Source organism: Lissotriton helveticus, chromosome 2_2, assembly GCF_964261635.1.
Source record: "Lissotriton helveticus chromosome 2_2, aLisHel1.1, whole genome shotgun sequence".
Taxonomy (NCBI): domain Eukaryota; kingdom Metazoa; phylum Chordata; class Amphibia; order Caudata; family Salamandridae; genus Lissotriton; species Lissotriton helveticus.
Window position 1 is genome coordinate 524,872,261 of NC_136060.1, and position 26,898 is coordinate 524,899,158.

The window sequence follows — 26,898 nt, forward strand, 5'->3', positions numbered from 1 at the left end:
TGACACCTAGAATAAGTTGGGCCACTCTGCTGACCTTAAAAACAGTGAATGATAATACATTTTAGATTAGAACATAAAAGAAATCCTTACCATACACTTGCTATACAGATGGAGACTTTCCTCAGTACTGGTGTTCGGAATAAGTCGACGAATGAGTAATTTCTACCAGTATTTTCATCATCTGCTACCTTACTGAGTACCTGAGAACAATAAAGTACATTAAGAAGTTAGATATTTCTGCAGTGTAGTTAAATAAATTGCATTTTTCATCATGCCTGTGACTGCAGCTGAGCTTTGTGTTCACTGATTACGGTCTGATGAAGGGTTTAATCTTAATCTGGCTCTAACTTCTCTAGATGCAGGTCACCATAATCATTACATGGTAAAACATTGACAACCAAACCAGTTCACGAAAGTCCTAAACATATGCAAGGTTCACCCCAGTAGGCTTCACCCATCCTTTAGAGCTTCATCTGGGCTTTCCACTTACAATTGATATTACTCTGATTTATTTTTTAGCTTCCTTTAATGTCATGATAACATTTTTTAACTATTTAAATTAATTGTGCAGTTCTCAGTCAGTAGCCAACTGTGTCAGGCTTTGAGACAACTTGTGAGTAGTATGACTACTTGCAACATGTACCTAGAGCTTGCAAAAACCTAGACAAAGGGACACTGTTTGTTTTATCCTGACAAGTTGAACTTTGAGAAGGTAATGCTTTTGGTGCCCCAACATTCCTGCACGTGGCTCAAATAAGAAATACACAATGGGCATTTTGGCAGGAATATCAAACGTCAGCAAATTTCGAGGGATGGTTCTGCATTTTAGTGACATTTACCAGAGGAATACATTTCTGCTTGCTGCCTACCTACTCAGGATTGAGAGCAGATGAATGACTAGGAAGGCAAGATCATGGTATGCATGATTTTCCCCTCATCTCATTGCAGTCATCTGGCCATAACTTAAAACACCTCCTCACTGATAAAGAAAGCCAGGTACTGACTGGAGAATGGGCAGGAGACTGCAAGCCCCAGCAACGCTTGAGGCCACTGCAGAGAGCCCACACCATTTCACGGAGGCGCTTTATTAACAGCACTGGGCTCCCGCAGTGCGGGATGCGCGCGGGTACCCCCGGGACAAGGGCTGGCCCGGCTGGGCCTGTCCACAGCAGATGGAGGCTGGACTGGGCTTACTTTCTTGGTCTTTTGGTTGGCATAGATGGTTTTAGGCAACCATACTCTTCTGGAAGGGACCGGTCAATCTTGTTGACACCACACGAGCTGCAGAGTGCAGCAGATGCACCAACTGTGAATATTTGGCCCTTGTGTGTGGTTTAATCCCTGTTTGGCTCTTTCAATATTGGGCGGTCCTGTTGAACTGGTCTCAATGAGGAAGAGGGAGGCAGTCATTGCGTGTACCCCATCTGGCACGAAACATGTGACCATTGATTCTTTCTTGGTAAAAATAGTGGGGGCCATCGCAAAAGAAATAGATATGGTAGAGAGGAGGCTTTCCTTGGACCCGGGTGGCTTCTCTCTCTCCACGCTGGGAGAACTCTCAGATATGGCCAGCCAACATCACCCAGAGTCTTGGGTGTCGTCCTGATGTCCCCTGATGCCTCAAGCCCCAGCTCCAGCAACCCTACCCCCAGAGCGATTACCAACAAGATGGTGGCTACTGCTTCTGATTAGAGTGCGAACCTGGGGGGTCCCCAACACCTAAGTGGTTGCAACGAGTCAACAAGAAGCAGAGACCATATAGAGAGGGAAGGAAACTGCAACTATTGACTCAAGGTTGTAGCAGAGTTCTGGGCTCCTTTAAAACATTGCATTTCTGACTGATTTATTCTGTAACGACCTCCCCAAAGTAATGTCAGAATCTAGAGATACACTTGGTAGAGTCGAAAATGTGTTGGCTTCAATTAACTCTACTCCTCTGAATGTTATCTCACAGCAGCAGACAGAACGAATTGGAATCCCCCTCCAGATACCCAAACCGTTAGCCAGACTCTTATTGCTAATCCAAGTGCACCAAGAATTAGGAACTGTGATTCTTAGTTTATGGGTACCCAGCCTCGACCTCTTTACCCCCATTCAATCTGTCAGACCAGACCCACCAGGGCCCTCCGACACATCAATGGGAAGTAGTGATAGATAGCTTATCTGCCGTCAATAGTCCTGGTTTAGCAGTAATTGATCTCTCCCCAGCCTGATGCCCCTACACTGCGGTCCTGGTAGGGGTCCAGGGCTCGGTCCACAAAGGGATGAACCCTCTGCCCAACTGATTAATAAAGTAACACACTGGTTAAGTAAACATACCAAATTTAAAGTGGAAGAGCATAGGCATATCTTCTGATGTTCAGGAGGTTTTCCTGGATAGGACGGTCTAGGAAAACATTTGAGGGCGATTGTGTGATAGTCACATTTAGATTCCCAGAACTGTCACAAAACATCTTGCAACAGAGTTCTCAGCCTCTCTGCTTTGGCTCTGGTATCAAGTCAGTACCACTTGGATTTTTTTATAGGCCCACTTACATTACTATAACTAGCAACCACTGCCAACCCAGGAAAGGGGTTCTTTTTTCTTTGGTGGAATACAGACAACGCTTAACCTCTATGCTGCCCTGAGGGACCTTAATGACCTAGATTGACAGCGAGAGTGTGCGGGCAATACATACAATAACTTCCAAAATTCAAAACATTGTTGACATTAACTTAAAACCATTGATTTCTAGAACCAAGAAGGAGATGATCCGACTGGATAATTTACATCTAACTATAGGGGGTCGCTGTAATTTGATTAAGATGCTTTTTTTTCCAGGATTCTTATATTTTTTTAGGACTATCTGCCTTGAATTTTCCCCTAAAATCTTTAGGAGTATCGACTCTATGCTCTCAAGTTTTATTTGGGGATATAAAAAACCTCGACGGGCACTTAAATGATTGGTATTACCGAAGGAAAAGGGAGGTTTATCCCTACCAAATTTCAAGCTGTATTATTGGGCCACTGTCATAAAATATTGCGCCAATTTGATCTCAATCGATAGTATTAATCAAGAGATCCCGACCCCTCAAGAACTCCTACTAGGAGAAGATTGTGCTAGTTGCTTCTGGTGACATACTAACGATAACTATTTTAAGAAAGTCAAGTTTAAGACCATCGTAGGAACTTATAAAGCATGGAGCAGTATACGCAAAATGCTGGGGTTTGGGCGATTCTCATTTTATACACCAACAAATAATAATAATGATCTGCCTCTAATATTTCATGACAATTGTATAAATAGATGGATATTGACAGGGATGGTGCAACTGGGTTGCTTTTATAAACAAGGATGCCTTAAGACTTTTGAGGATCTGCATGAGGAATATAATATTAGCCATAGGGATTTTTTTAAGTTTTTGCAGGTTAGAGATTTCCTAACGAAGAAAACTGGTGGGCGGGAGAACTTCCGGAACAATCAATTGATTGATAATTTATGTAAAAAAACAACTCCCAGGATTGGGGAAATCTATGAAACACTGAATTTAATGGCCCCAGATGATATGGACAAATATTGCGTAATTTGGCAGGAACAACTAGGAGTACATCTCAATATCCCCCGCATAGCATATGAGTTCGCATTACATTCATTAATGTCGATAAAGCTACAGGCGCAATTTTATAAAACTTTTTTCTTCCTATATTACACCCCCAAGAAAATTGCTAAATGGGGAACAGGGAAGGGAAAACATGCCCTCGTTGTGCACTATACGGGGCCGATATTACACATATATTTGCCACATGTAATACGCTGACTAAGCTGATTAATGACATCTCTGAATTTCTATCAGAGGTTTGTCAAACAAGAATTGAAATCTCAACGGAGGAAATCATGCTGGGGGTAGCAAATCGTGAATTGCTGACAAACACTCAGGGCTTAATATTCGTGGCCATGGCTATACTTCGACTTACTATTGCTTCAGCGTGGTTAGATCCTGATCCACCGGCATTTCAACAATGGAGGTCTAGACTATTAGCCACTTGTAGCCTGGAAGTTGCAATTTATAAAAACAAAGGGGCAGATTTATGTTTACTGGCGCATCCCCAGGGATGCGCCAGTTAATGTGCGCCACAGTGCGCCACAGCTCCGCCACCCATGGTGTGCCGCATTTACAATGCGGCGCACCATGGGGCAAAAACGGCACAGATGCGTGACGCATCTGTGCCGTTAAGGTGGCGCATTGCTGGAGTTGTGTCGCAAGCGCGACGCAGCTCCAGCAAGGCTCGAGGGTGCCCCATCTTAACAATGCTGCGTCAAGACCTACGCCTGCTTCAAGCAGGTGCAGGGTTTTGACGCAGCATTGGCCTGAAAGTGACTGAGTGAAATCTTATAGATTTCACTCAGCCACTTTTGCGAGGTGCACCTGCCCCGGAACGCCCACCCTGCGCCGGAACGCCCACAAGCGGCGCAGGGCTTTACAACGTGACGCATCTGCCTAGATGCGTCACGTTGTAAATCGGTCGTAGGGATGCGTCACGTTTACGCCGCCTTGCGTGACGCAACAACAGCGTAAACGTGGCGCAAGGGCCTCATAAATCTGCCCCAGAGGGCCTAAGAAAAGATTAATGGGCATGCGGATTTGGTCACCAATGTTATTGTGGATTCAGAGACATACATGATTGTATTTTCTGTATATAGTATTATCATCTTTATTTCTTTGTACCCATATGGTAAAGTATATCATACGGGATTAATTTCTGTTGTATGTATGTAATATGCTATTTCTTTATCTTTTTGACGTGTTCTTGGTCAGGGAAGGGGGGGTAGGGAGGGTGGGAATGCATCGAATCATGTTGGGAGATTTAAATTGTCATCTGTGCCAGACCTAGCCCAGAATTGGTCCACCTATACGATTAGGGAGGGATTACACATGGAGTATACCCATAGGGTAAATGTGGGCGTCATCTTTGTAAGTGATCAAGGGAGACATCTAAGGTGGTCATAGTTGATTTGATTTGATTTGATTTGATTATTAAAATTATATAGCGCAACGATTGCCCGGAGGCGTCTTGGCGCTTTTAATCATTCGCTTTTTAGCACAAGACAACAGGAGATTCTAATGTGTTTAGACTTGCTAGCCCCTGGGGAAGAAACCATACATGGTTTTATTGCAATTGCACGATTAGTCGCCAGCCAATTAACAGTCCCGGTAGCCACCCCTCGCACTGATTTTCCGAGGTGGTTTGATAGAGAGTACTCCCGGACCCTGCAGCAACTCGATGCTGGTCATGAATCAGGCCCCATATGACAGATTCTGGGTGTCAACTTGTCGCAGTAACTATTAGGAGGCATTCAGGGCCCGGAAGCACCTGCTACAAAATCAAGCATGGGAGGAGCTAACAAAAGCGTATGAACAAAAGCACTGTACCGTTTTCTGGAAGATCATCAACAGCCTTTGTTTCTCGGAGCCAGAAATACCAGGACTAAGTCATAACATCACACCAAAGCACTGGAAGGCCCATTTTGAGGATGTTTATAGTCATGGACACAGTGAGCAAACCATTAAGGAACCAAAATCCCCTTTTTAGAGCTGGAGCCAGTACCCGTACTCCTGATGAGGTTAGGTTGGGTGTTGAGGGTTTTTCCCAGAATCAGGCCCCTGGACCAGATAGAATTCCACTGGACCTTTTTCATGACAATATTGATTTCTGGGTTCCAGTTTTAACCAGAGTACTAAATGCTGCAGTTTTGACAGTAATGCCCCCCTCGTGGTCTTCGGCCACCATTGTTCTGCCTTTCAAGAAAGGGGATAGGGATAATCCTCACTGTTATCAGCCTATATCCCTTATTGATGCCACTGTTAAAGTTCTGGGCTGGGTTTCATTAAATAGGTTTTCTGATTGGGAGGATAGTAACCAAATTATCTTGGAGCTGCAATATGGGTTTCGCACAGGAAAGTCAACCACAGATCAGTGCCTAAACCTTTATCTTATAATTTTTAAATATACGATAGCTAAACCGGGTGCTCTTTTCCTGGGTTTCATGCACCTCCCCGCAGCATTTAACCGGGGTGACCCACAGTAAACTGCGGCTTCTGCTTGGTGATTTTAGGGTTGGCCTGGCGATTATAAATGTTTTATTGACTCTCTACCTTAATACTACTGCTGCAGTCAGATATACTCAGGAAGCAAATATTACTGAATATTTTAAATGTTCTAGAGGGGTTAGACAAGGATGTATAACAGCTTCTTGTTTATTTCCGTTATACATTAACAGACTAGAATCCTCCTTGATAGCGTTACAGGCTGACACCCCTAGGATAGGCCGAGAGCGGTTCCCATCTTGTTGTAAGTGGATTACGCGGTACTGCTAGGATGAACAACAAGGGGACTGCAGGTCTTACTTGATGGGTTTGTGTCCTTTATGAATAGGATGGACCTGTCCCCAAATCTGAATAAATCGTATATCATGGAGTTCAGTGGACAGACCACTAGACATAACACTTATAACGTAGGCACACATAGTTTAATGACGGTCCGGGCCTTCTCTTACTTCGACATCCTATTTGACGAGAAACTTAACTTTACATAGCTGCAGGAGGGGAAGTTACTGGACATGAAAAAATCAATGGGAGCAATTGCAAACTATGCCCATAGACTAGGCACATGGTCACTGGGTGTAATTTTAAAGTTGTATAATTCCTTTTGTATCTCCAAGGCTTTATATGGAACTGAGGTATGGGGGTACAAGGCAGCTGACAAATTACAGATCGCACCAAATAATTATTTTATATGAATTCTGGAAGTACCCTAGGGCATACAAAAAAGGATTTGGTGGCTGTTAAACCCCTGTTATGTTGGGTGAAGATTTGGTCCAGTGAGTAGGCTGGTTATAACTGATCAGTAATTCAGGACTGTTTCGCACTCAGAAATTCCTTGGCTAAGATGTGTCAAGGAGAGCCTTATAGCTATAGGCAGAGCTGACATTTTTACGAGACATGATACAGTAAAGCCACAGGACAAGAACATTGTTAAATAATTGTTTTTTAAATATGCCATGGCTTCCCAGGTGGAAAAGGAGCTTAGGAAACCCTTGGTAGGAGGGCATGTGCTCTTGAAGTTTGTGCAGGACATGGAGTCTTATTTATTTATTTTAACTAGTATTCACCATAGATTTTTAATTACCTGCTATAGATTAAACCTGCTCCACCATTTATTGGCATCTGCCCCTCGGTTTTGCCCCACACTTGGAAGATAGAGGTCCCTCTGATTGCGACAATAGGTCTCCACAGGATACCCTACATTTTGTTTTTCGCTGTAAATATTTTATGTAACCTAGGCATTTGTTTCTTAATTTTGTTTTAAAAGAAATGAGATTGAGGCATGTCTGTGTAGCACTACTATAGCTGCAGCATCTGCCTAATGTTCGTACGCTTTTTAGTGTTATTAGTTTTTTAAGAGCTGCACTAAAGTCAAGAAATTCTAGATGTGACTGAAGATCACAAAGATATATGCGATTTTGTATATTTCTCATAGATTTGCTCCCAGAAATGACCTGTGATTTACTTCATGGTAGTGATTACAGTAGGCTTGTGAAGGTCGATTGTATCTGTAACCTCCGGCTAACATTTGCATGACTGTTGGTGTCATTTACTGTTTAAGATTCGTACTGAGGCCAAGAAATCTTTTATGTGCCGATTACACATGTTAAAGGGCACCTTCTGGACCCCTTCTTTACGAACATGATGGGTTTATCAGCTATGCCCCCTCTCGTTCTTCCCTGGTCTGACCACTCACTGATCATGGCAAACTGGGAGATAAAGGAAGATGATACCCTCCCACCCAGGAAATTTAGAATAGACAGGGCATGGTCAAGGCTCCCAGTAGAGGCCTGGAAGGCCCGGTTGGAGGGCTCCCAGCCCGAGAAAGGTCAGGATCCAGTGACTGCAGACGCTATGATGAGGAAATGGCTGACCAACGCAGTGGACCATGTGCTTCCACTCAAGAAGATGCTTATTAGGGATAAGAGAGTGGGGTCCGCCCCATGGTATTCCCCAGAGCTTAGAACCCTGAGAAAGAACTGTAAACGGGCGGAAAGACTATGGAGGAAGAACCCGGAGATAGAGAGCAGGGAAAAATACCGTAGGGAATTAAGGACGTACAAACTTGCTATACGCGCTGCAAAGACCTCCTTTTTTGGGGAGAGAGTGAGCCATGCTGCGTCCTCATCCAGGGAAGCCTTTCTAGTGATGAAGGAGCTTCTTAAACCGCCGGATCCCATTCTTGTTCACGACAGACCACAGGAAAAATGTCTGGAATTGGCCACTTACTTTAAAGATAAAATTGATACCATTATTAGTTCTCTCCCCCCGGTGATGGGAACCCCGACCCCGTCTGAGGACCTAAGCTTGTCAGAAAATCTATTGACGTCTTTTGGCCCCGTAACCTCAGGCGAAGTACTGAAGGTCCTCGGGAACTTGAAGAGTGGCTTGCCTCGAGACCCAGTCCCAATGCGGTATTTAAAGCAGGCTGCCCCATCGATAGGAGAGCCTTTGACCGATTTGGTCAATCTCTCCTTCGCTCATGGCTCGGTACCGCCGGACTGGAAGAGCGCAGTCGTTAAAGCGCTTCTGAAGAAGCCTGGCTTAGATCCACAGAACCTAGCCAATTTCAGGCCCATCTCCTTGCTACCAGGGATTAGTAAGGTTGCCGAGAAACTTGTTAATCGCCAACTGTCCAACTTTCTCGAGGAGAATGGCCGGTTGAGGGACTCCCAGACGGGATTCCGACCGGGTCATGGAACCGACACGGCTCTGCTAGCAGTTGTAGAGGAGGCCAGAAGCACTTTGGATACAGGGGGGTCAGTGGCAGTGATCCTCCTGGACCTAAGTGCGGCCTTCGATACTGTCAACCATGGAGTGTTGACACAACGCCTAGCAGAGTCAGGTGTCACAGGAGTGGCCCTGGAATGGCTGGCCTCTTTTTTGGAGGGGCGGACCTTTGAGGTTTGGGAAGGCAACGCGAAATCTCCTCCCCTTCCACTTCACTGTGGGGTGCCTCAGGGCTCATCTCTGAGCCCCACGTTATTTAACGTGTATATGGCACCCCTGGAGGGTGTGGTGTCTCCGTTTGGCTTTAAGACCATAAGCTACGCGGATGACACTCAGCTAGTGGTGGGTCTGACACAGCTGGAGAAACAGCCTGAAACGCTCCACTCATGCCTAAGAGAGGTGTTTGACTGGATGACCAGGTCATCGCTCAAATTGAACGGCTCAAAAACTGAGCTGATGATCTTGGGCCACTCAAGTTTTGCCCTCTCGCCGAGCAGCTGGCCCAACTGTATGGGTACTCCGCCTGACCCAAAGAAGGAGATTAAGAGCCTGGGGGTCTGGCTGGAGCCTGATCAGTCCTTTAGGACACACGCCAAGAAGATCGCTGGCGTGTGTTATGGACTGCTCCGATCGGCCCGTAAGGTCCTCCCCCTCTTACCTGAATTCTCCCGGAAGCTGTTAGTCCAAGGTCTGGTCATCTCACGCCTGGACTACAGTAATGCACTCTTTCTTGGAGCACCGGAAGCAACGTTCAAAATCCTGCAACAAGTGCAGAACGCGGCAGCCAGGCTGCTGCGGAACGTTCCGGCCAGGCAATCAGCCAGGCCCGCTCTAAAGGCACTCCATTGGCTCCCGGTCAAAGAGAGAGTGACCTTCAAGGCCCTCTGTATTGCTCACAAGAGCATTCAGGGGAAAGGACCTGCTATTCTGAAGGACATGATTCGGCCCTATAAGCCCACTAGAGCCTTACGCTCCGATAATAAACACCTCCTTCAGATAAAGAGAATTAGGAGAGCCCGTTCAGGTGGCAGGAGCTTTTCTGTTCATACGGCACACGCCTGGAACTCCCTCCCACTCTCACTACGCTCTGAACCAAACCTGCTCAGGTTTCGGAAACATCTTAAAACTTATCTATTTCCAGAATAATTCCAGATCTGTTCTGCTCCACACAGGTAGCTTGTTCTGATTCTCTATAAGCGCTGGGATGCCTCTGGGTAACCGTGCGCGGTACAAAATTCGTTAATAATAATACAGAACGCCTCGGCTCACCTGATTCTCCACATCCTGCGCCACAGCCACATCACACTACACCTGAGAGACCTGCACTGGCTTCCCATCAACTAGAAGATCACCTTCAAGCTCCTCACCCACGCACACAAGTCACTCCACAACACCAGACCAGCATACCTCAACAGACGACTCACCTTCTATACCCTGAAACGACAGCTCCGCTCTGCCGACCTCACCCTCACCACCGTCCCCCGCATCCGAAGAGCGACTACCGGTGGCAGATCATTCTCCCACCTCTCCGCCAAGACCTGGAACATCATCCCCATTCTCCTTCGGCAGACCCAAAACCTAATAACATGCAGGAGGCTTCTCAAGACCTGGCAATTCGTTCATAGGAAGCTTGATTCCGGTCTCGGGAATACATGGCTTGGTAGTGCGGGCTGGACTGTTCCCATGAGGCACAGGGTCAAGACTGATTTGCATATGGACATGTCTGAACTGGGGTGACATGGTGAGCAAAATAACTATGGATTAAACCCAGATCTGTGACTGGGGGTGAATGTTTTGTCAATGTGCAACATTCCGTCCATCATCTTGTGTGTTTTGCTATTCGAGCTGTAGCAGCACCACTTCCCTCCCCCCCCCACGGGTGAGTAGTGCGCTTTACAAATGTACTGATTGATTGATTGACTGATTGATTGATTGACGTGTTGGTGGGACAATCAGTTTAAAAACAGGTATCATGAGCAGAAAGTGCCTTTGACCCATTTCATTATAAAATCTACGTAGAATATTAGCATGTGACACATTGTTTTTATTTTTATGTATTTTTATTTATGTATTTATTTATAAAGTTTTATATAGTACAAACTAGACCCAGTGAGGGTATCAGAGCGCTTTGCAACTGTTACAACAAAAAGAGAATTGAGAACTATGAACATACATAGCTAACAAGAGAATGTAAATGTTGACAGTAAACGTTGTAGGTTGAGAGGAATTTGGGAGTACTTTAGTCATTCTCCCTTAGTGTTCATTCATCACAGATCCTGGTAGGTGAGCTAAGTCTGGATGGTGCTCATCCCGCACCAGAACTGGGATCAGGGGAGAGTATTGTTCATTAGAAGTAGTTTGCCTTCTTTTTTGAAGGAGGAGATTGAAGGGTTCATTCTTATTGTCGGGGAAGGGCATTCCAGGTCCTAGGTGTTAATTCTGAGGAGGTGTGCTTGTAGGTTTTATTTTTTTCAAAATGTTTGTGTTTTCAATAGCAAGGTGTTAGTGTTTCTCAAAGTTCTGCTGCCTCCTGATAATTTCAGTTTATTGGCTAGGGAATTTGGCCTGTTTGGAATGCAGGGTGTGCTGTGTCATGCAGGCAATTTTTAGCTGTGATCTTGCCTCTTAAGGGAGCAAGTTAAGTGTCTTTAGATCAGGGGTGATGTGGTTGCTTTTTGTGAAGCTGGTGAAGGTGATGAGTCTTGCAGCCGCGGGGAGAGAAGCTCTTAGTAGAGCCAGACTGAATATCAGCAATCCACATAGGGTAGTATTCCCATAGTCTATTCTTGGTATCACTAGAGCTTGTACGGCTGTTTTTAGGTCGTCATCGTGGAGGAAGAGTTTTAGTTTTCTAAGAATGTTCATATGAAAGTTTGCTCCTCTGGTGGCTGTGCTGATGTGTTCCTGTTTGGAGAGATTCTTGTTGAGTGTTATTCCCAGTGTTCTTGTGGAATCTGTGATGTGTGGTATGCAGTTGAAGGCTGTTAAGTGTTTCATCCGATTTTCTATGTCGCTGTGTCTTTGTGGTGGGAAAATTAGGAGAAAGTCGGTTTTAAGCGCATTTAGCTTGACGTGGTGTTGTGTTTTTTTTGCAAATTTATGTTGAGTAGACTGATATCATCCAGGGATTATATTTTTAGGTATAGTTTGGTATCATCCGCCTACATGTAGTAATGAACATTGGAGAGTTTCAGAATCTAGGTTAAGGGTTCCATGAATAGATTGAAGAGGGTAGGTGATAAGGAGGTACCTTGATGGACTCCCTGGGGTGACCGGCCTGGTCATGGACAGCGGTGTCTAATTGAGATTAAGTGTCCTTATTGGATCTTTAATTTCATTTTACTTTCTCATATATTGAGTATTGCCTATGACTTTCAAGAAACTGTGCAAGAGAATAGGTTTACAAACTCGTCATGCAGTACAGCACAGCAAGTCACCTGAGAAATAATTTGCTCGATTTATCAGGCAGTCCGGAGGATGGAATGGACCCCTAGTCCTTATTATTATTTGCATCCGACGGAGACCCACCTAATATAATATTTCGAGGTTAATGAATGATGAAAATTTAAATGGCACGGAACTCCTGTTGGCAATTTGTATTGAGACAGTCGAGCAGATATGAGCGGGCTACCACTTCCTGCAACTCAAGGAAGCAGATACCATTGCTGTATTGATGTTTGTTTATGCACCAGATGAAGCACTAACCCTGCACTTAACATTGTTATGCTGCGATGTAATAAAATGTTTAATAAATAAAGTTTTCTTTAAGAGATGCTGTTGTAGAAGACATTTTGAAAAATTCCCTCTGAATAACTTGCTGGTATGGGTACCCACAAATACTGACATGTACAAATAATTACTCAATCAATCAATCAATCAGGGTATTTTAAAGCACGCTACTCACCCGTGAGGGTCTCAAGGAGCTGGTGGTGGGGTAAGCAGCTCCGTTCAGTCAAAGAGCCAGGTCTTGAGTGTCTTCCTGAAGATGTACAGGGAGGGGGTGCATCTGATGTAGATCGGGCGCTTGATCCAGGTCTTGGCCGCCATGTAGGAGAAGGCTATTCAACCCGTTCTGGCTTTGCGGATGTGCTGGGTTTCGGCGCGGGTGAGGTCAGTACATCAGAGGTTTCTCTTGGGTATGTGAAAGGAGATTCTCTCATTGAGGTATTGGAGTCCGGTGTTGTGGGGGCATTTATAGGTGTGGGTGAGTATCTTGAAAGTTACTCTCTTTTCAATGGGGAGCCGGTGGAGGTTCTGCAGGGGTTGGGTGATGTGTTTGTGTTGAGGGTGTCGAGGACGAGTCTGGCTGCAGTGTTCTGTATGGTCTGGAGTATGCAGAGTAGAGACTTGTTGATCCCGGCGCAGAGGGCGTTTCTGTAGTCCGGTCTGCTAGTTATGAGTACGTGGTGACCGTCTTCCTTGATTCGAAGGGGATACATATGAAGGTCTTTCAGAGGATGCAGAGGATGTTGAAACAGCTGGAAGCGATGGCGTTGACCTGTCGGGTCATGAAGAGGGAGGAGTTGAGTATGATGCTGAGGTTTCTGGCATGTTCCGTGGTGGTGGGAAGGGTGTTGAGGGAGGTGGGCCACCAGGTATTGTCCCATGCAGAGGGGGGAGGGTCCAAGGACAAGGATCTCTGCTTTCTCCGGGTTGAGCTTCAGGTAGCTGTCGCTCATCCAGAATGCTACGACCTTCATTCCTTCCTGGAAATTGAGCCTGGTGGTGGTGAGGTCCTGGGCGAGGGGGAGGATGAGCTGGGTGTCGTCCACTGCTCCTGAACTCAGTATCTGGTTCACACTTCAGAAATACAGTTCCTTCATACCCACTTTTCAATCTTTATATTTTACCATTTGAATTGCTGTACAGTAGGCCCACAATGGTGGCTCTAAGTACCTTGTGTCATTGGAGAACAAACAAACCCAATATATCCCAATGACTAGAAGGATTTAGCAGACGTACTGGCCCCCCATAAACTTATGTCTGAATGTGTTGGCGCTAAATTTGTTCCTGATTTGGCCATCATAGCATTTTGTTCTTAGTGACGAGCATGTTTTAGAAACTGATGATCTTGATCTAGCAGAAGGGAAATAGAAAAAATCAGATATAGTCCCATAAATACAACACGCATTGGAAATGCAATAGGTCTCACAATTACGCGAGTCTGAACTATTAGCATTGTAAATGATAATGCCCTTTATTTTTGCGTTCTGGTTTTTGGAACATAAATAAAAGGCTTTGTCATTTACAAGGCCTATAGCTTAAATTTGCGTTAAAACGAGACCTATTGCATTGCAAATGCTTGTTTAGAGCACGTCCCCCTCAAGCACCTTTAACGCTCAGTCAAGTGATAGAACATGAGGACTGATCCAGTATTTCACCATTTTCCTGATTACCCTGCGTGTTCTGGCATTTAGTTCTGCACGGTCATTCTTCTGCCCACGCCCCCCCCCCACATGTCACCTAAAGTGTCCCCCAGTTCCCTTCCCAGCGTCCCCTGTGAGGCATTACTTATTCCTCTCACCGTCTAAATGGGTGGAAATGTGCCGGTTTACTGCTTTATATGGAGGGCATTTCAATTATGGTACAAATAGACCTGTTTATGGGCTTTCGATTCTTTCCAAAACGTCATTACTGGGCCATTTAGTGCACTTTATGTTTTTTACTGAGACGAGTCTCATTCGGATGTATCTCTCGTTCTGGGGATTGAAGTGACGTACATCTCTCTATGTGACGTGTTCTGGGGACCCTTTGGCACCGCTGTGGCTCGAGAAGCCCCGCACCAGAGAGAGGGAAAGAGACAAAGTCCGAAAAAGAGGCACGAGGAGGGAAAGGAAAAAAACAAAAAAACATTTGTGACAGAGGCAGGGGACAGGCCAGGAAGGAGGGGTGGAAGGACGATAGCTAGAGGGAAGGGATGAAAGAAAGGGGGAGAGGAAGCGAGTATGGGCGGAAGTAAGAGACGAAGCAACAAACAATGGAAGGGATGAAGGAAGAAAGGGACGACGTACATATGGGACCGAAGGAGCAAGGGGAACGGAAGCAAAAACAAGAGGAAAAAGGGACATGTGTGCAATTACAAGTAGAGGTAAAAAAAAGGCAGATAACAAGACCAGGGAGACATGGACGAGAAGGAAGACACTGGAGAAGAGACGGAGCAAGAAAAGTCAAGGCAGGAGCTGTACGAGGTTGTTCTAAAAAAACAAATCTTCTGGTCGTGACGTGCGATCATTGGAGGGGGTGCAAGGGATGAGGGAACACGGCCTGGGGGAAGCTGGCTGGGGAGGGGGAGGAGAAATGCAAGGAAGTTAGGGGAGGAGAAGCCGAGAAGCCGCAGAGCGCACGCTGGGCGAAGCCCTTTGATGTGCTGTGCGGCAAATGGAGGGAGGCTGATGCGCGTTCATGTTTGAACACGTGGTTCACATGAACTGCATGAAAACGCCAGCAAAAAGCTGGTGGTTTCATGAGCATTTTGAGCACTTGAATTCTCGTTCCTCAATGCGCTTGCGCGCATTTAAGGTCACGAGACCTAAAAAGGGGTGGGCAGCTCACCCAGGGATCATGCAGTGCTCCCACTCAAGAATAGGTGCATCACTCTGTCTGCCCCCATGGGGGTCTATTGAGGGTGTTCACCTAACATCATCCCCTGGGGGACAGAAAGGCCATTAGACACCAGGGGAAAATTATTCAGAAAAATTAAAAAAGGGGATGAGGGGCTCAAACATGTATCATGCTCTGCTCCCATCCCTGGATAGGTGCTCCTGTCGTTCTGTCACCCCGGGGCTGGATTGAGGGTGTTTTCCCAAATTCTGCCCCCTAAGGCCACTAGGCCCAATCACACAAAGTGGGGTAAGATTTTTAATGGGAAATGTGGGGGAACACTGAATGATCAGACCTTTGTGGATCACTGTGGTTTCTAGAAGTTTACGTCACAGAAATAAAAAAAAATGCAAGATTTTATGCAAAGTTTCAGGTTTACAGGGCATTGGGGGTAAGAAAACATCATAGAATCCATGCCTGAGCTCCACTGTTTGTCTACTATCAGAAATGTCTGACAAGTGACGTGCAAGTTGTATGAGGAGACTTGGGGGAAATGCTGGGCAGTTGGAAATTTCATCACAGAAATGTGAGGTTTACAAGGGGTTCTGGGTAAGAAAACCTGGTGAAAGCCACACGAGTCACCCCAATCTGGATTTCCCCGGTGTCTAGTTTTAAAAAATGTGCAACATTGCTAGGTTTCCTAGGTGCCGGCTGAAATAGGGTCCTAAATCCACAGATACCCAAATTACAAAAAAGGATCAGTTTTTCTGTGGAAAAATGTGATGTGTACATGTTGTGCTTTAGGGACTTTCCAGTCTCGTGCACCCAACCTACCCACACAAGCAAGGTGCCATTTGTATCGGAAGACATGAGGAAACGCAGAAAAGAAAATATGTTATTAGCAATTGGATTTCACTGCATTTGTGCATTCTGATTGCAAGCCAGTCATATGGAAAAGAAGACATTTTGAAAAATTCCCTTTGAATAACATGCTGGTATGGGTACCCACAAATTCAGAGATGTACAAATAACCACTGCTCCTAAACTCAGTATCTGTTGTACACTTCAGAAATACCTAGGTTTTCTTCATACTCATTTTTCAAACTTTTTACCATAAGAATTGCTGGATTGTAGGTCCACAATGAAAATACTTAGGGCCTCATTTATGAGGGTGTGCATCACTTTTACGCCGCTGATGCGTCACTTTTTGTGACGCACCAGTGGCGTAAAAAATGTGTCTTGTTGCGCCATATTTACAAAGTGACGCATCTAGGTAGATGCGTCACTTTGTAAACCACTGCGCCACATTATACCTGCGCCAGGTATAATGTATGCAAGGGGGACGTATTGACGCAAGAAAGGGTCATGGAAGTGACGCAGTGAAATCTATGAGATTTCACTGTGCCACTTCTTGGACTCAAATGCGCCAAAATCTAACGCCTGCCTCACAGCAGGCGTGAGACTGACGCAGGCCCTTTCACATGGGACTTGCCCCATGTGAAAGGGCGCATTGCTGGAGTTGCATCACTTTTGTGACACACTCCAGCAATGCGTCACTTTTGCGCCTACAGATACGTCAGAAATACTGACGTATCTGCTACTCCTTGCGACATGATGCGTCATAATGTACTGCATCATTGGTGTCGCAAGGAGGGCGCAATGAAAAGTGACGCATCGCTGTTTTCACGCAGCGATGCGTCACTTTTCATAAATGAGGCCGTGAGCGCTCAGTTGGTGACTCTGGATACCTTGTGTTCTTGGAGAACCAACAAACCCAATGCCTCCTCATGACTAGAGGTATTTAGCAGACATAACAGCATACTGCTTTTGTGTATCCCCCATTGTGACAAGAAGTTACAGATAAAAATGTTGACACAAAAGGCAGTTATTTTTCTACTCATTATCAATATTCCACCTATTTGAACAGTTAGTTTATAAGGGAAAATCTTCAGGGATCTACACATGACTCCTTGCTGAATTCAGATTATTTTTTCAATTTAGTCTTTTCAGAAATTTGTAGATTTCCAGGATCACCCAAGAGTTTCATATCGGTTTTCGCCACAAACTGGAAGTCGATTGAAAACACAAAAAGTAGGAAAAATGGGCTGCTCATTTGAAAAATGCTAATAAAACTGTAGTAAAAAATGTTTTTGATTCAGCTATGCATGGTCCTGAAATCTGGGAAGATGGTGACTTTAGCATGGCAAACCTTCTGTTGATACCAATTTTTAGGGAAAAACATGCACTTTTTGTGGGCACTTTTTACAAATTTTCCCATCCTAAAAATAAAAAGTACCTATATTTTGGCTATTTTCTGAGTCCCCGCCACCTTTCAAATCCCCAGGATGTTGGAAAAAAAGGACGCAATTATGACGTAGATCCCGTATGCTGATAAAAAGGTATGGAGGTCTAAGTGCAAACTATCCTGAAAAGGCTTAGCAGCAAGAGGTTAAGAATGAGAGTTTTAGGATTCTTTGCATGGCACTGAATGTGAAGCAGAACTTTCATTGCAGATATATCCCTCAGAAGCATTAGGAGACAGCCACAATGAGACTGGAGCCCTTGTAGCCTCCATTATGAACCACTTTACAAAGGGGCCTGGTATAGATAGTAAACAAGCAGGATGAGGACGGCACCTGTTGTGGACTCACCTCATGACTACTTTTTAAGCCTGAGCAACCTTGTCTGTGTTCCTGAGAAACCTTAACTCAGACATACTAACTTGTAGTCTAGTAAGTAGCTGAAGGCTGCATATGTACTTTTTGCCCCCAATAGGGATCTCATACAGTCCACTTCTTGAGTTGAACACTGGAAACCAGCCACTGTAAGCAAGGCATTTTGCGACTCGCAAATTGCAACAAATTGCAAGTCGGAATTTGCGAGTCGAGAAATGCTATGTACAAAAGTGTCTGAGACACTGTTTGCAATTCCCAATGGGGTTGCAAATTGTATGCCTCATGAATATTAATGAGGCAGTCGCAATTTGTGACCCCATTGGGAATAGCTAGCACTCCCAGAGATAGTGGCCTGCTGGGGTCAGCAGACCACCATGTCTGGGACTGCTTTTAAATAAAGCTTTTTTTTTCAAATGCATCCCTTTTTCCTTAACACCTTAAGTGCTGTTGTCGGCCGTTGGATGTCGCGAGCACTACCTTCGTAGTGCTGCGCACATCCAACGGCCGACGAGGCCCCGCCCTCTTTTGAGGAAGTGCCGCGAAATCGCAGGCGCGGCCAACGGGTTAAAGGAACAAGGGATGCATTTAAAAAAGAAAAATGAAACTTTTAAGTTTCATTTTTTAGGGGCAGGCAGTGGTCTCTCGGACAACTGCCTGCCTTTAAAAAATAATTGCGCATGCATTCTCAAAGGGGAAAGGGTCCCCTGAGGTCTACTTCCTGTTTGCATGTGCCTTACCACTCTTCTGAGAAGGGTGGTAAACTGTGAGGGTTTTGCGACCGCAATTGCGTATGCAAAACATTTATACATTTGTTTTGGAGTCGCTATTAGGAAGGGAAGCCCTTGGAATGCCCCTTCCTAATTGCGAGTCGCTAACCCTATTTTGCTAGTCGCTAATTGATTAGCAACTCACAAAATAGGGTTGGTATATGGCCCACACATTTTTGTGGTTGCAACCTCTTTGCGACTGCAAAAAACGGTCATATTTCTGGCCCTAAATACATAAATTCAGCAGATCAGAAACATTGGGTGCAAGAGTCCACTCACACTCACTAAATGTCATCTTGCATTATGATTTTTTACCCCAAATTACTCTTAACTATGCAAGGAGAAGTACTCGCATAACTATATGGTAATTTTATGTCAAAGAGCAACACAGAATTTTGGTATTTTATCCAATTACTTCAGCTTAATTGAAATTCTACCCAGACCTAATTTAAATAGTTCTCCAAAAACCAGTGAGACAGGGAAGATGGCACATCACCAGCACAACAACAAAGGATAACAAGAGCCTTATGCCCCACTGGCATCTCAGAAGAGCCCATGCCATGTTGATTGATGGGCTCAGGGGAGAGGAGTTCAATGGATGAAGCCCCTTGGGCATATATGGAGTGAAGTGTGTTCCAGGTCAGGAATTTCTTGGGCTCTCATTCTCTCTTCCCAGTTGTGCCCACCTGGGTTGTCTCCAGGCAAGGCGAATGTTGTGAAGGGAACCACAGACTATACTTTGTCTTGATATGCCCTTTGGGTTACCGGATAAGCGATGGGTGCAGTACACCTCTCATGGCACCGTCTTCTTGTTCAGGCAGCAGGGGCATGCCTGTGTCACATAGTTCTTCCTGCAAGAGCAGGCTGGTTCTCAGCTCGCAAGGTAGACTTTTGTTCCTGAGTCATGGAGTAGGGTCCCTACTCCTGCAGGTGAGGCAAGTTCCTTACCCAGCACTTTCCTCTGTATTGGTGTTCAAAGCTCCTTGCATTAGAAAGTGGTGCCTGATCTGACACACAGGGCCAGGTCGAACCAACCAGCCATTCAAATTCAGAGCTATCCTCAAACATTTGGGGAAAGCAGTCACTACAAGAGCTTCAGGGGTCAGTGGAGCTGAATGGAATAGCATGGAGCTAGCAGAAAAAGAAGAAATCAGACATATCAATAAAAATGAATCTAATGTGCACCCTACAACCTTTGGAGATTTCAGGGTCCCTACACTGGGTACCCCTTCCCATTTGTGTACAAGCTTCACATCTCACTCCTTGTACATGTGGGATAATTAAGGAGGCACAATCATCACAGACTAAATCCAGAGCCAGTGGGTATGCTCATCACAGAGGTGCCAAACTATAGAGCAACACCCACAAACTGCTAGTCATGTCCAAGCCTAATCTTGGGGCTGGTTGCCGCTAGTGAGATACGTCCGCCACTTTAGTAGAACTCCGGAACCTTGTTGATGAGCAACATACAATCAGTCCATCTAGATACTCTCACTGTTCTCTGAACAACCAAGAAAAGTGTATGTGTAGGAAACTTCTATTGTACTGCCGTCTTACAGAATTCTCTTCATCCACATACTTGCAATCTACATTCGTAGAGGGTCTTACAGCTCCTGGCTGTTAACCAATGAGGACTAGCTGTCACCCAACTCTCTTCCTGCATCCTCAAGCCACTGCAAATGCACATGGCACAAATCAGAAAATATAGGCTCTAAAAGAATCTATTTTGTGACAGGGGCCTACCGGACCTCATTTGATCACATTGTGACAGAGAATTATGCACAATCGAGTCACGTTTGCCCACGTCATCGACTATTCCAGCAGGTACTATCTAGACCACTTTTACACATGACAATAATTTTCAATTGGCTTGATTCTTAAGAACTTGCCTTCCTGTGATTAACTAGTTGCATTATATTATGTCTGACATCTTGGGCAATTGTGAAATATAGACAACCCCATTGAGGAGCAGAACCTAATAAGCATTTCACCGATGTGCGATTGCACAGGTGAGCTGTTCCTTACTTATAAAAGAGGGAGTGATATGTATGTTTGAGTTCTATTGCAATGCATGGTGTGGAACATTAGTAGTAAGGTGTGTAATGGATGGATGTTATTGAAACACTTACAATGCAAAAATACGTATGGTAGGGAAGAACTGACTTTTGGTTTTAATGTTAATATGCAAATAATAGAGACGGATATGTAGACAAAATGTGATGTTTTTTTAAAAAAAATGGGGTAACCAATAGGCAAAAAGAATATGTAGTCATTCTAGTAGTGAAAAGTAATATTAACGTATCTATAATGGTTGTATATGTTTCTGATAAAAATATAGTATGTACAGAGTACACATTTTCGTGAGGTAAAGAAATGTTTTATCTCTGCATTAGGTGACACAATGGATATGGAGAAATAAGTAGTTATTGTCCTGAAGAAGGTGGCTATAATCAGTGAAAGCCTCCGAAACGCGTCGACGCATTACATACTTGTTAAATTTGGAGTGGTCAGCAAGCAATTGGGTATAGGGAAGGGAATCCCAAACCTGTGTTGCCCACAAAGGGTCTAAATTAACAGTGATAAGACCAAGTTAACTCTCTTTCCCTTTTCTCCTGTGTTGTTTTATGAATTTTTATTGTAATTTTGTTCTCCTGTTTTTTTTTTTAAATGAAATGAATGTTTTACATTGATTGTACACTCAGTAGAATATTTTGTAACGTGCTAATAAATAGTCTGTTTTGATATAACTAGCGTTTTTCTTTGTAAGTGTTTCACAGGATGGAGTAGATGGATTGAATCCTTTGATGGGATTCTGACTAAGTGCAGTGAGTGAATGAGCTTGATATTGATGATATTTGATTCACCCAAAAGGAAAAAAAACTTTTTTTACTCCATACACATCATCTGCATCCTCAAAGTGAAACCGACAAGCAACTAGTTGACTGTTAAATAGAGGACCCTCTTAGAGGAACAGTTTCATGCATAACCACCATAGTTTATTGCTATGCTCCTCTCACCTCTGTGTTTATGTTGGAGGACAATTGTGGATGGCCGTTCATTGAAGAGCATCGAATCAAAAGGGCGTGAGCTTCCTTCACCTTGCCTTTGGTCAAGAGCCACCTCGCAGACTCAGGAAGCCACCTGTGGGGGGATTGTAGACATATATGTGGGTGTGTTGATCTTGAGAGAAAGATGATGAATAAAGGTTTAAGAAATAGAGTCTCACAGCTAGAGAATTAAATTGAAGAGGACACAGTGCCATGGATATTTTGAAAGAAGTTCATCATACCTGTGGGTGATAGATGATGCTGAACAGAGACACTACATGAGGCACTGCTGGTATTGATTGTAGGGAACAATGCACAATGTAAAACAATTGCCAAACAGAGTTGTGTTGAGTAGAACAGTGAATACAGCTAGGCTGATGCAGCAAAACCTTAATGATCACAGCAAATGCAGACAGCCAGACAAGGTTGTCACGATAACAGTACATAGGGGTACAAAAGAAGAAATTCAGACCATGATTGAGCTCGCTTGACATGTCTCTGTCTTGGACTGTCCCCATGAAAGGTAAGAAGAAATTAAATTAGAGTGAATGTAAGCTTAGATATAGCTCTACTGCATGGGTACTCAGAAACATTTTCCCACAACTCACAAAGTTTGGTTTGTGATGTGACCGAGGGCCACATTGATGCTACCACCATGGCGGTCATGAAGGAGGCACGGTTAAAGCAGTATGGGGTAAAGGGGAAGCAAAGCATATACATCAAGACTGGATTGCTAAAAGTGAACCCCAGTTTCCCAACTTTCCCAAATTGTGTGATCCTCGGCCATAGTTTTATTTCACTATCCCTCCTTCCTGTTCATTATCGTATCTAAGAGAACCTCAAAATGCATGACTTCTGGCTCTGCACTGTGCAAACCCTTCTCCTGTGTTTGATTCAATAACCAATATTGGGCCATATGTATCAAGCACAAATGCTTTCTCAAACTTTCAGCGTTTGCGAACGCATTTTTGCTAATTGGTATGTATGTAGCAAATCTGCGTGCAAAATAAGGAATCGCTAAATTCGAGATTCCTTATTTTGCGATTGCATTTAAGGAATCGCACATTTTGCAATTCCTTAAATGCAATGTAAGAAGCACCAAAAAAGTGCATTTTCGCCTTAAGGAATTGCAAATTAGCACCAACTTCAAGTTGGTGGTAATTTGCGATTTCTTTAAAAAGGCACTTTTTTTGCATTTTTCAAAGTGCTATGTGAAGCGCCACATCTGCACCCATGCTTATTTCAGGGGTGCAACAGGGTGTCCTTTGGACACCCCTGCACCCTTGAAATTGCATTCTCAATTTGAGATTCACAAATTGCTAATCGCAAATTGAGATTGTCTTCCCATTCATTCCTATGGGCCTCTAGCTCCATAGGAATGAATGTGGAAGTATTCCTTAATTGCGAATCACAATTTGAGATTCGCAATTAAGGAATATGTAGGATTCTCAAAATTTATTGAAAATCCTACATACATAGCATTTTTCGATTCTCAAATAGCGATTCGCAAAAAAACGCTATGTGAGAATCGCAAAATTACATTTTGATACATATGGCCCATTGTTTTTGATGTATAATACACACCCAGGCCACCGACAGAGTGCACATAATGGACTTGCCTCTTGGTTCACTACTGGCACTGTTTTTAGAGTGGGGGGCAAGAATATATGTTTCTCATTGTAGCTCTGAATGGTGCTGTTTGTTGTTAAATCCAAAACTCAATACAATTGATTGTCAAAAAAAAAAAGAATGAATGTTTCTGAGTTTGTTTGCCAACTATCACTTCAAAAGAAAATACTTCTCAATGCACTGATATAATCTGATGTACTAAAGTGAACCGATTATCATATTTTTACACTTTTGCTGCAAGATGTATACACATTTTGCTGCAAGATGCATACAAAAATGAAAGTGTTCCTGAATTTAAGCAGTGCAGGGCAACCTTGTAACTTCCTTTCTGTAACTTCAATGAAAGTTTAAATAAAGGCTTGCCTGTTTATTGAAGATCTTTTTAACCCCTTCCGTGCGGGGAACGTTCAGCGGACGTTGCGTGCACTACCTCGGCATTGCTGCGCACGTCCGCTGAACGTTCCGGCCCAGCACGCAAAATAGAACGTTCCGCACCAGCGCGGAACGTTCGGCGCAGCGGAGGAGTTAATTATAGTGCTGAGCGAAGTAAACGGCAGTCCAGTGCTGTTGTTGACCAGGGGCCACATGTAGTTTGAGTATCACTGCTTTACTAGTAGAGTCATATCTGGGATCAAATTGCTAAATGAGAAAGATGACCCAAAAACATGTATCCTTATATTCTGGCTATATTCACTCACCATATGCTGATAATTCCCAAAACATATGGGGTTGTAACAACGACATAAAGCCAGCGCCAGTCTCGGATCAGGTACGCCAGAAGAGACAGAATCACAATTCCAAAGCTCCAATATATATTCATCAGGCACCCGACGAAGGTACGGTGTTTTAAACCTACCCATTCTAAACCTGTAAGACAAGAAACTCTGATCAGACATTGATTCTTGGTGGTTAGTATCTAAATCAAGGTCGTATAAATACAATGCAGGTGTCGTCCAAAGCTGTTCTGACTATGAGGGGGCTTTTATCTAAGTTGTTTGTTGTGGTGACTTTGTTTAAATTATTGCTTCTCTAAGACCACAATCCACCTAACTAGTTAATTCAACATAACAAACATTTGAGGTTATTCACAAAGGTAGCTTACACGTATGAGTACATTTACTACTTTTAGCTGCTTCGCAAAATTTGAATATAAAGCTACTGAAAAGTCTAGACTTACACGTATCAATCCCCTGAAAAAGGGGGTGGAGACAAATTTACAAGTTTAAGGGCCAGATGTAGGAGCCCAAATACCGGTCGGTAACGGCCGATTTCGGCCGTTACCGACCGGTATTTAGGATTTGGCATGTAGGGGGCATGTCATTTACAGAATCGGTAAATTTACCGATTCGGTAAATATACAGAATCAGTAAAATACCGAATCGGTAAATTTACCGATTCTGAAAATGAGATGTAGTTGGCACTTCAAAGAGTGCCACAGGCCCTTAAGAGTCGGTATTTTACCACTCAATCCTATTGGGTGGTAAAATACCAAATACAGGTGTGTATGCTCATCTGTGCATGCACACCTGTGCAATGTGACACACAGACATGCCCTTAGGGCATGTATGTGTGCCATATGTTACGCGTGCCTGTATTCAGGGTGCTAGAGGGTGTCAAAGTGACACCCCCTGCACCCTTGCAGGATTCGGTATTTACCGAATCGGTAAATACCGAATCAGTATTGCCCATTGATTCCTATGGGCTTCAAGGTCCATAGGAATCAATGGGCAATACCGAATCGGTATTTACCGATTCGGTAAATACCGATTTTTACAGATTCGGTATTTCAAAAAATAAATTCACCTACATCTCCCTCCTTCTAATATACCGATTCATAAATACCGAATCGGTAAAATTTGGTATTTATGAGTCGGTAAATTAGAATTACCTGCCTCTAGCCCTAAGTTGCTACTGCCAGGAAGAAACAATAGTAAATCCAGCACCACACATGCTCAACCACTAATACAGCAACATCTTCCAATAGAAAATAATAAAGACAGGGACTTAAAATAAAACTCCATAAGAAAAAACTTTTTTGAATGTACAAATTAATGTTGTTATATTAATGCTAACCATACCTTTTAGGATCCATCATTCAACCCAATCAAATAAATAACTATTTTAAAATACATATCAATATAAACATTTTAATGTTTCCCAAATGAAATTCTAAATATAGCATTTGTATACAAAATAATCATCAACATGTGTTGGAGCCTTTCCTTAATTATTCTAAGCCACATAATGTACCCCTGGGCACAGCAACTAGAAATCCTTGCACATCAGAGCCCAAGAACAACGTTCTAGCTCTGAAAGTGCTTTAACCTAATGCAAAAATTCTCCTGGGGTCATGAATTCAGTGACCCTAGAGACTTAGGGCCAGTGTTCCCTCTAGGTTGCGCAGGTGCGCGCGCTCGCACTATGACCTCCCCAAGCGCGCAATCTTGATTGTAAATTCCACACAGGGACTGTTGACAGCCGCTTCTTTGAAAATACAAGCTGTGCAAAAAACAGTCACTTGTACAAGCAGGGGGAGCAATTGCTGCCCTCTTATGCGGAGAAGTAGTCAACCGTGCAAGAGGAAAATAGCAGTTTATATTCCACTTCCACAGTAGTGAGGCTAGAGAGGGTCATAAGTTGCTGCACTCTTTTTGAGGATTTGGAGACGGTGGCGGCGGATACACAGTTAGAGCAACAGTGATGTTTCCTTTACAGTTTGGATATTGTTTGTATTTAGGAGCACGGCAGATACTTCAGGGATGGCTTCTGTTGTTCTTGGCTCACACATTCCATTCCTAGGGGTGATAATTAAAAAGATAAAGCTCCCCAGTGGACTCTTCCCAAATCTGTGCACAGGCATGGCTGTCTTGGCAATTTTAGCCTTGAAATATTAACTATATAAGGGCCAGATGTAAGAAGCCGTTAGCGATTCGCAAATGCCGGAATTTGCAGTATTCCGGCGTTTGCGAATCGCAAACAGTGTTTTGGTATGTATGAGCCAAATCGCAGAATAAGGAATCGCAAAAATTGTGATTTTTTTAGATACATACCATTTTGCAATTCTCAAATAGCGATTCTCAAAAAATTGCTATTTGAGAATCGCAAATAGGTATTTTGATACATCTGCCGCTAAATCATGTAACAAACTTGATGAAGTCTCTTCAAAATTCAAAACACATCTTTCTATAAATATGCGGCAACGGACATTATTACATCACATTACATCACTATATTGAGAGACACTGATTAAAAGTGAGAGTTTTTAAACATATATTTAGTACCATTCCGGTCCAGGCTGTGAGCTAAGAGGCAAGTTCTTTGTATGTGGCTCACATTCTTATAGTTAGAGCAACATTATAGACAGAGGCATTGGACTTTTGTCATTGTGCGGCCATGGTCTATGTCATAGAATTATAGATTTCCTGC

The 26,898-nt window shown here is 43.8% G+C and overlaps 1 protein-coding gene across 1 annotated transcript in view; it reads right to left on the reverse strand.

Moving 5' to 3' along the window:
• Window positions 1-26,898, reverse strand: part of LOC144821701 (solute carrier family 22 member 7-like) — a 254,092-nt gene that overhangs the window by 61,123 nt on the left and 166,071 nt on the right. Inside the window, exons 5-7 of the mRNA XM_078678918.1 lie at window positions 24,171-24,339; window positions 21,814-21,937; window positions 91-200 (exon numbers count right to left, since the gene is read on the reverse strand). Of these exons, the coding sequence (XP_078535044.1) occupies window positions 91-200; window positions 21,814-21,937; window positions 24,171-24,339 (403 nt within the window). The remainder of the gene's footprint in view (window positions 1-90; window positions 201-21,813; window positions 21,938-24,170; window positions 24,340-26,898) is intronic.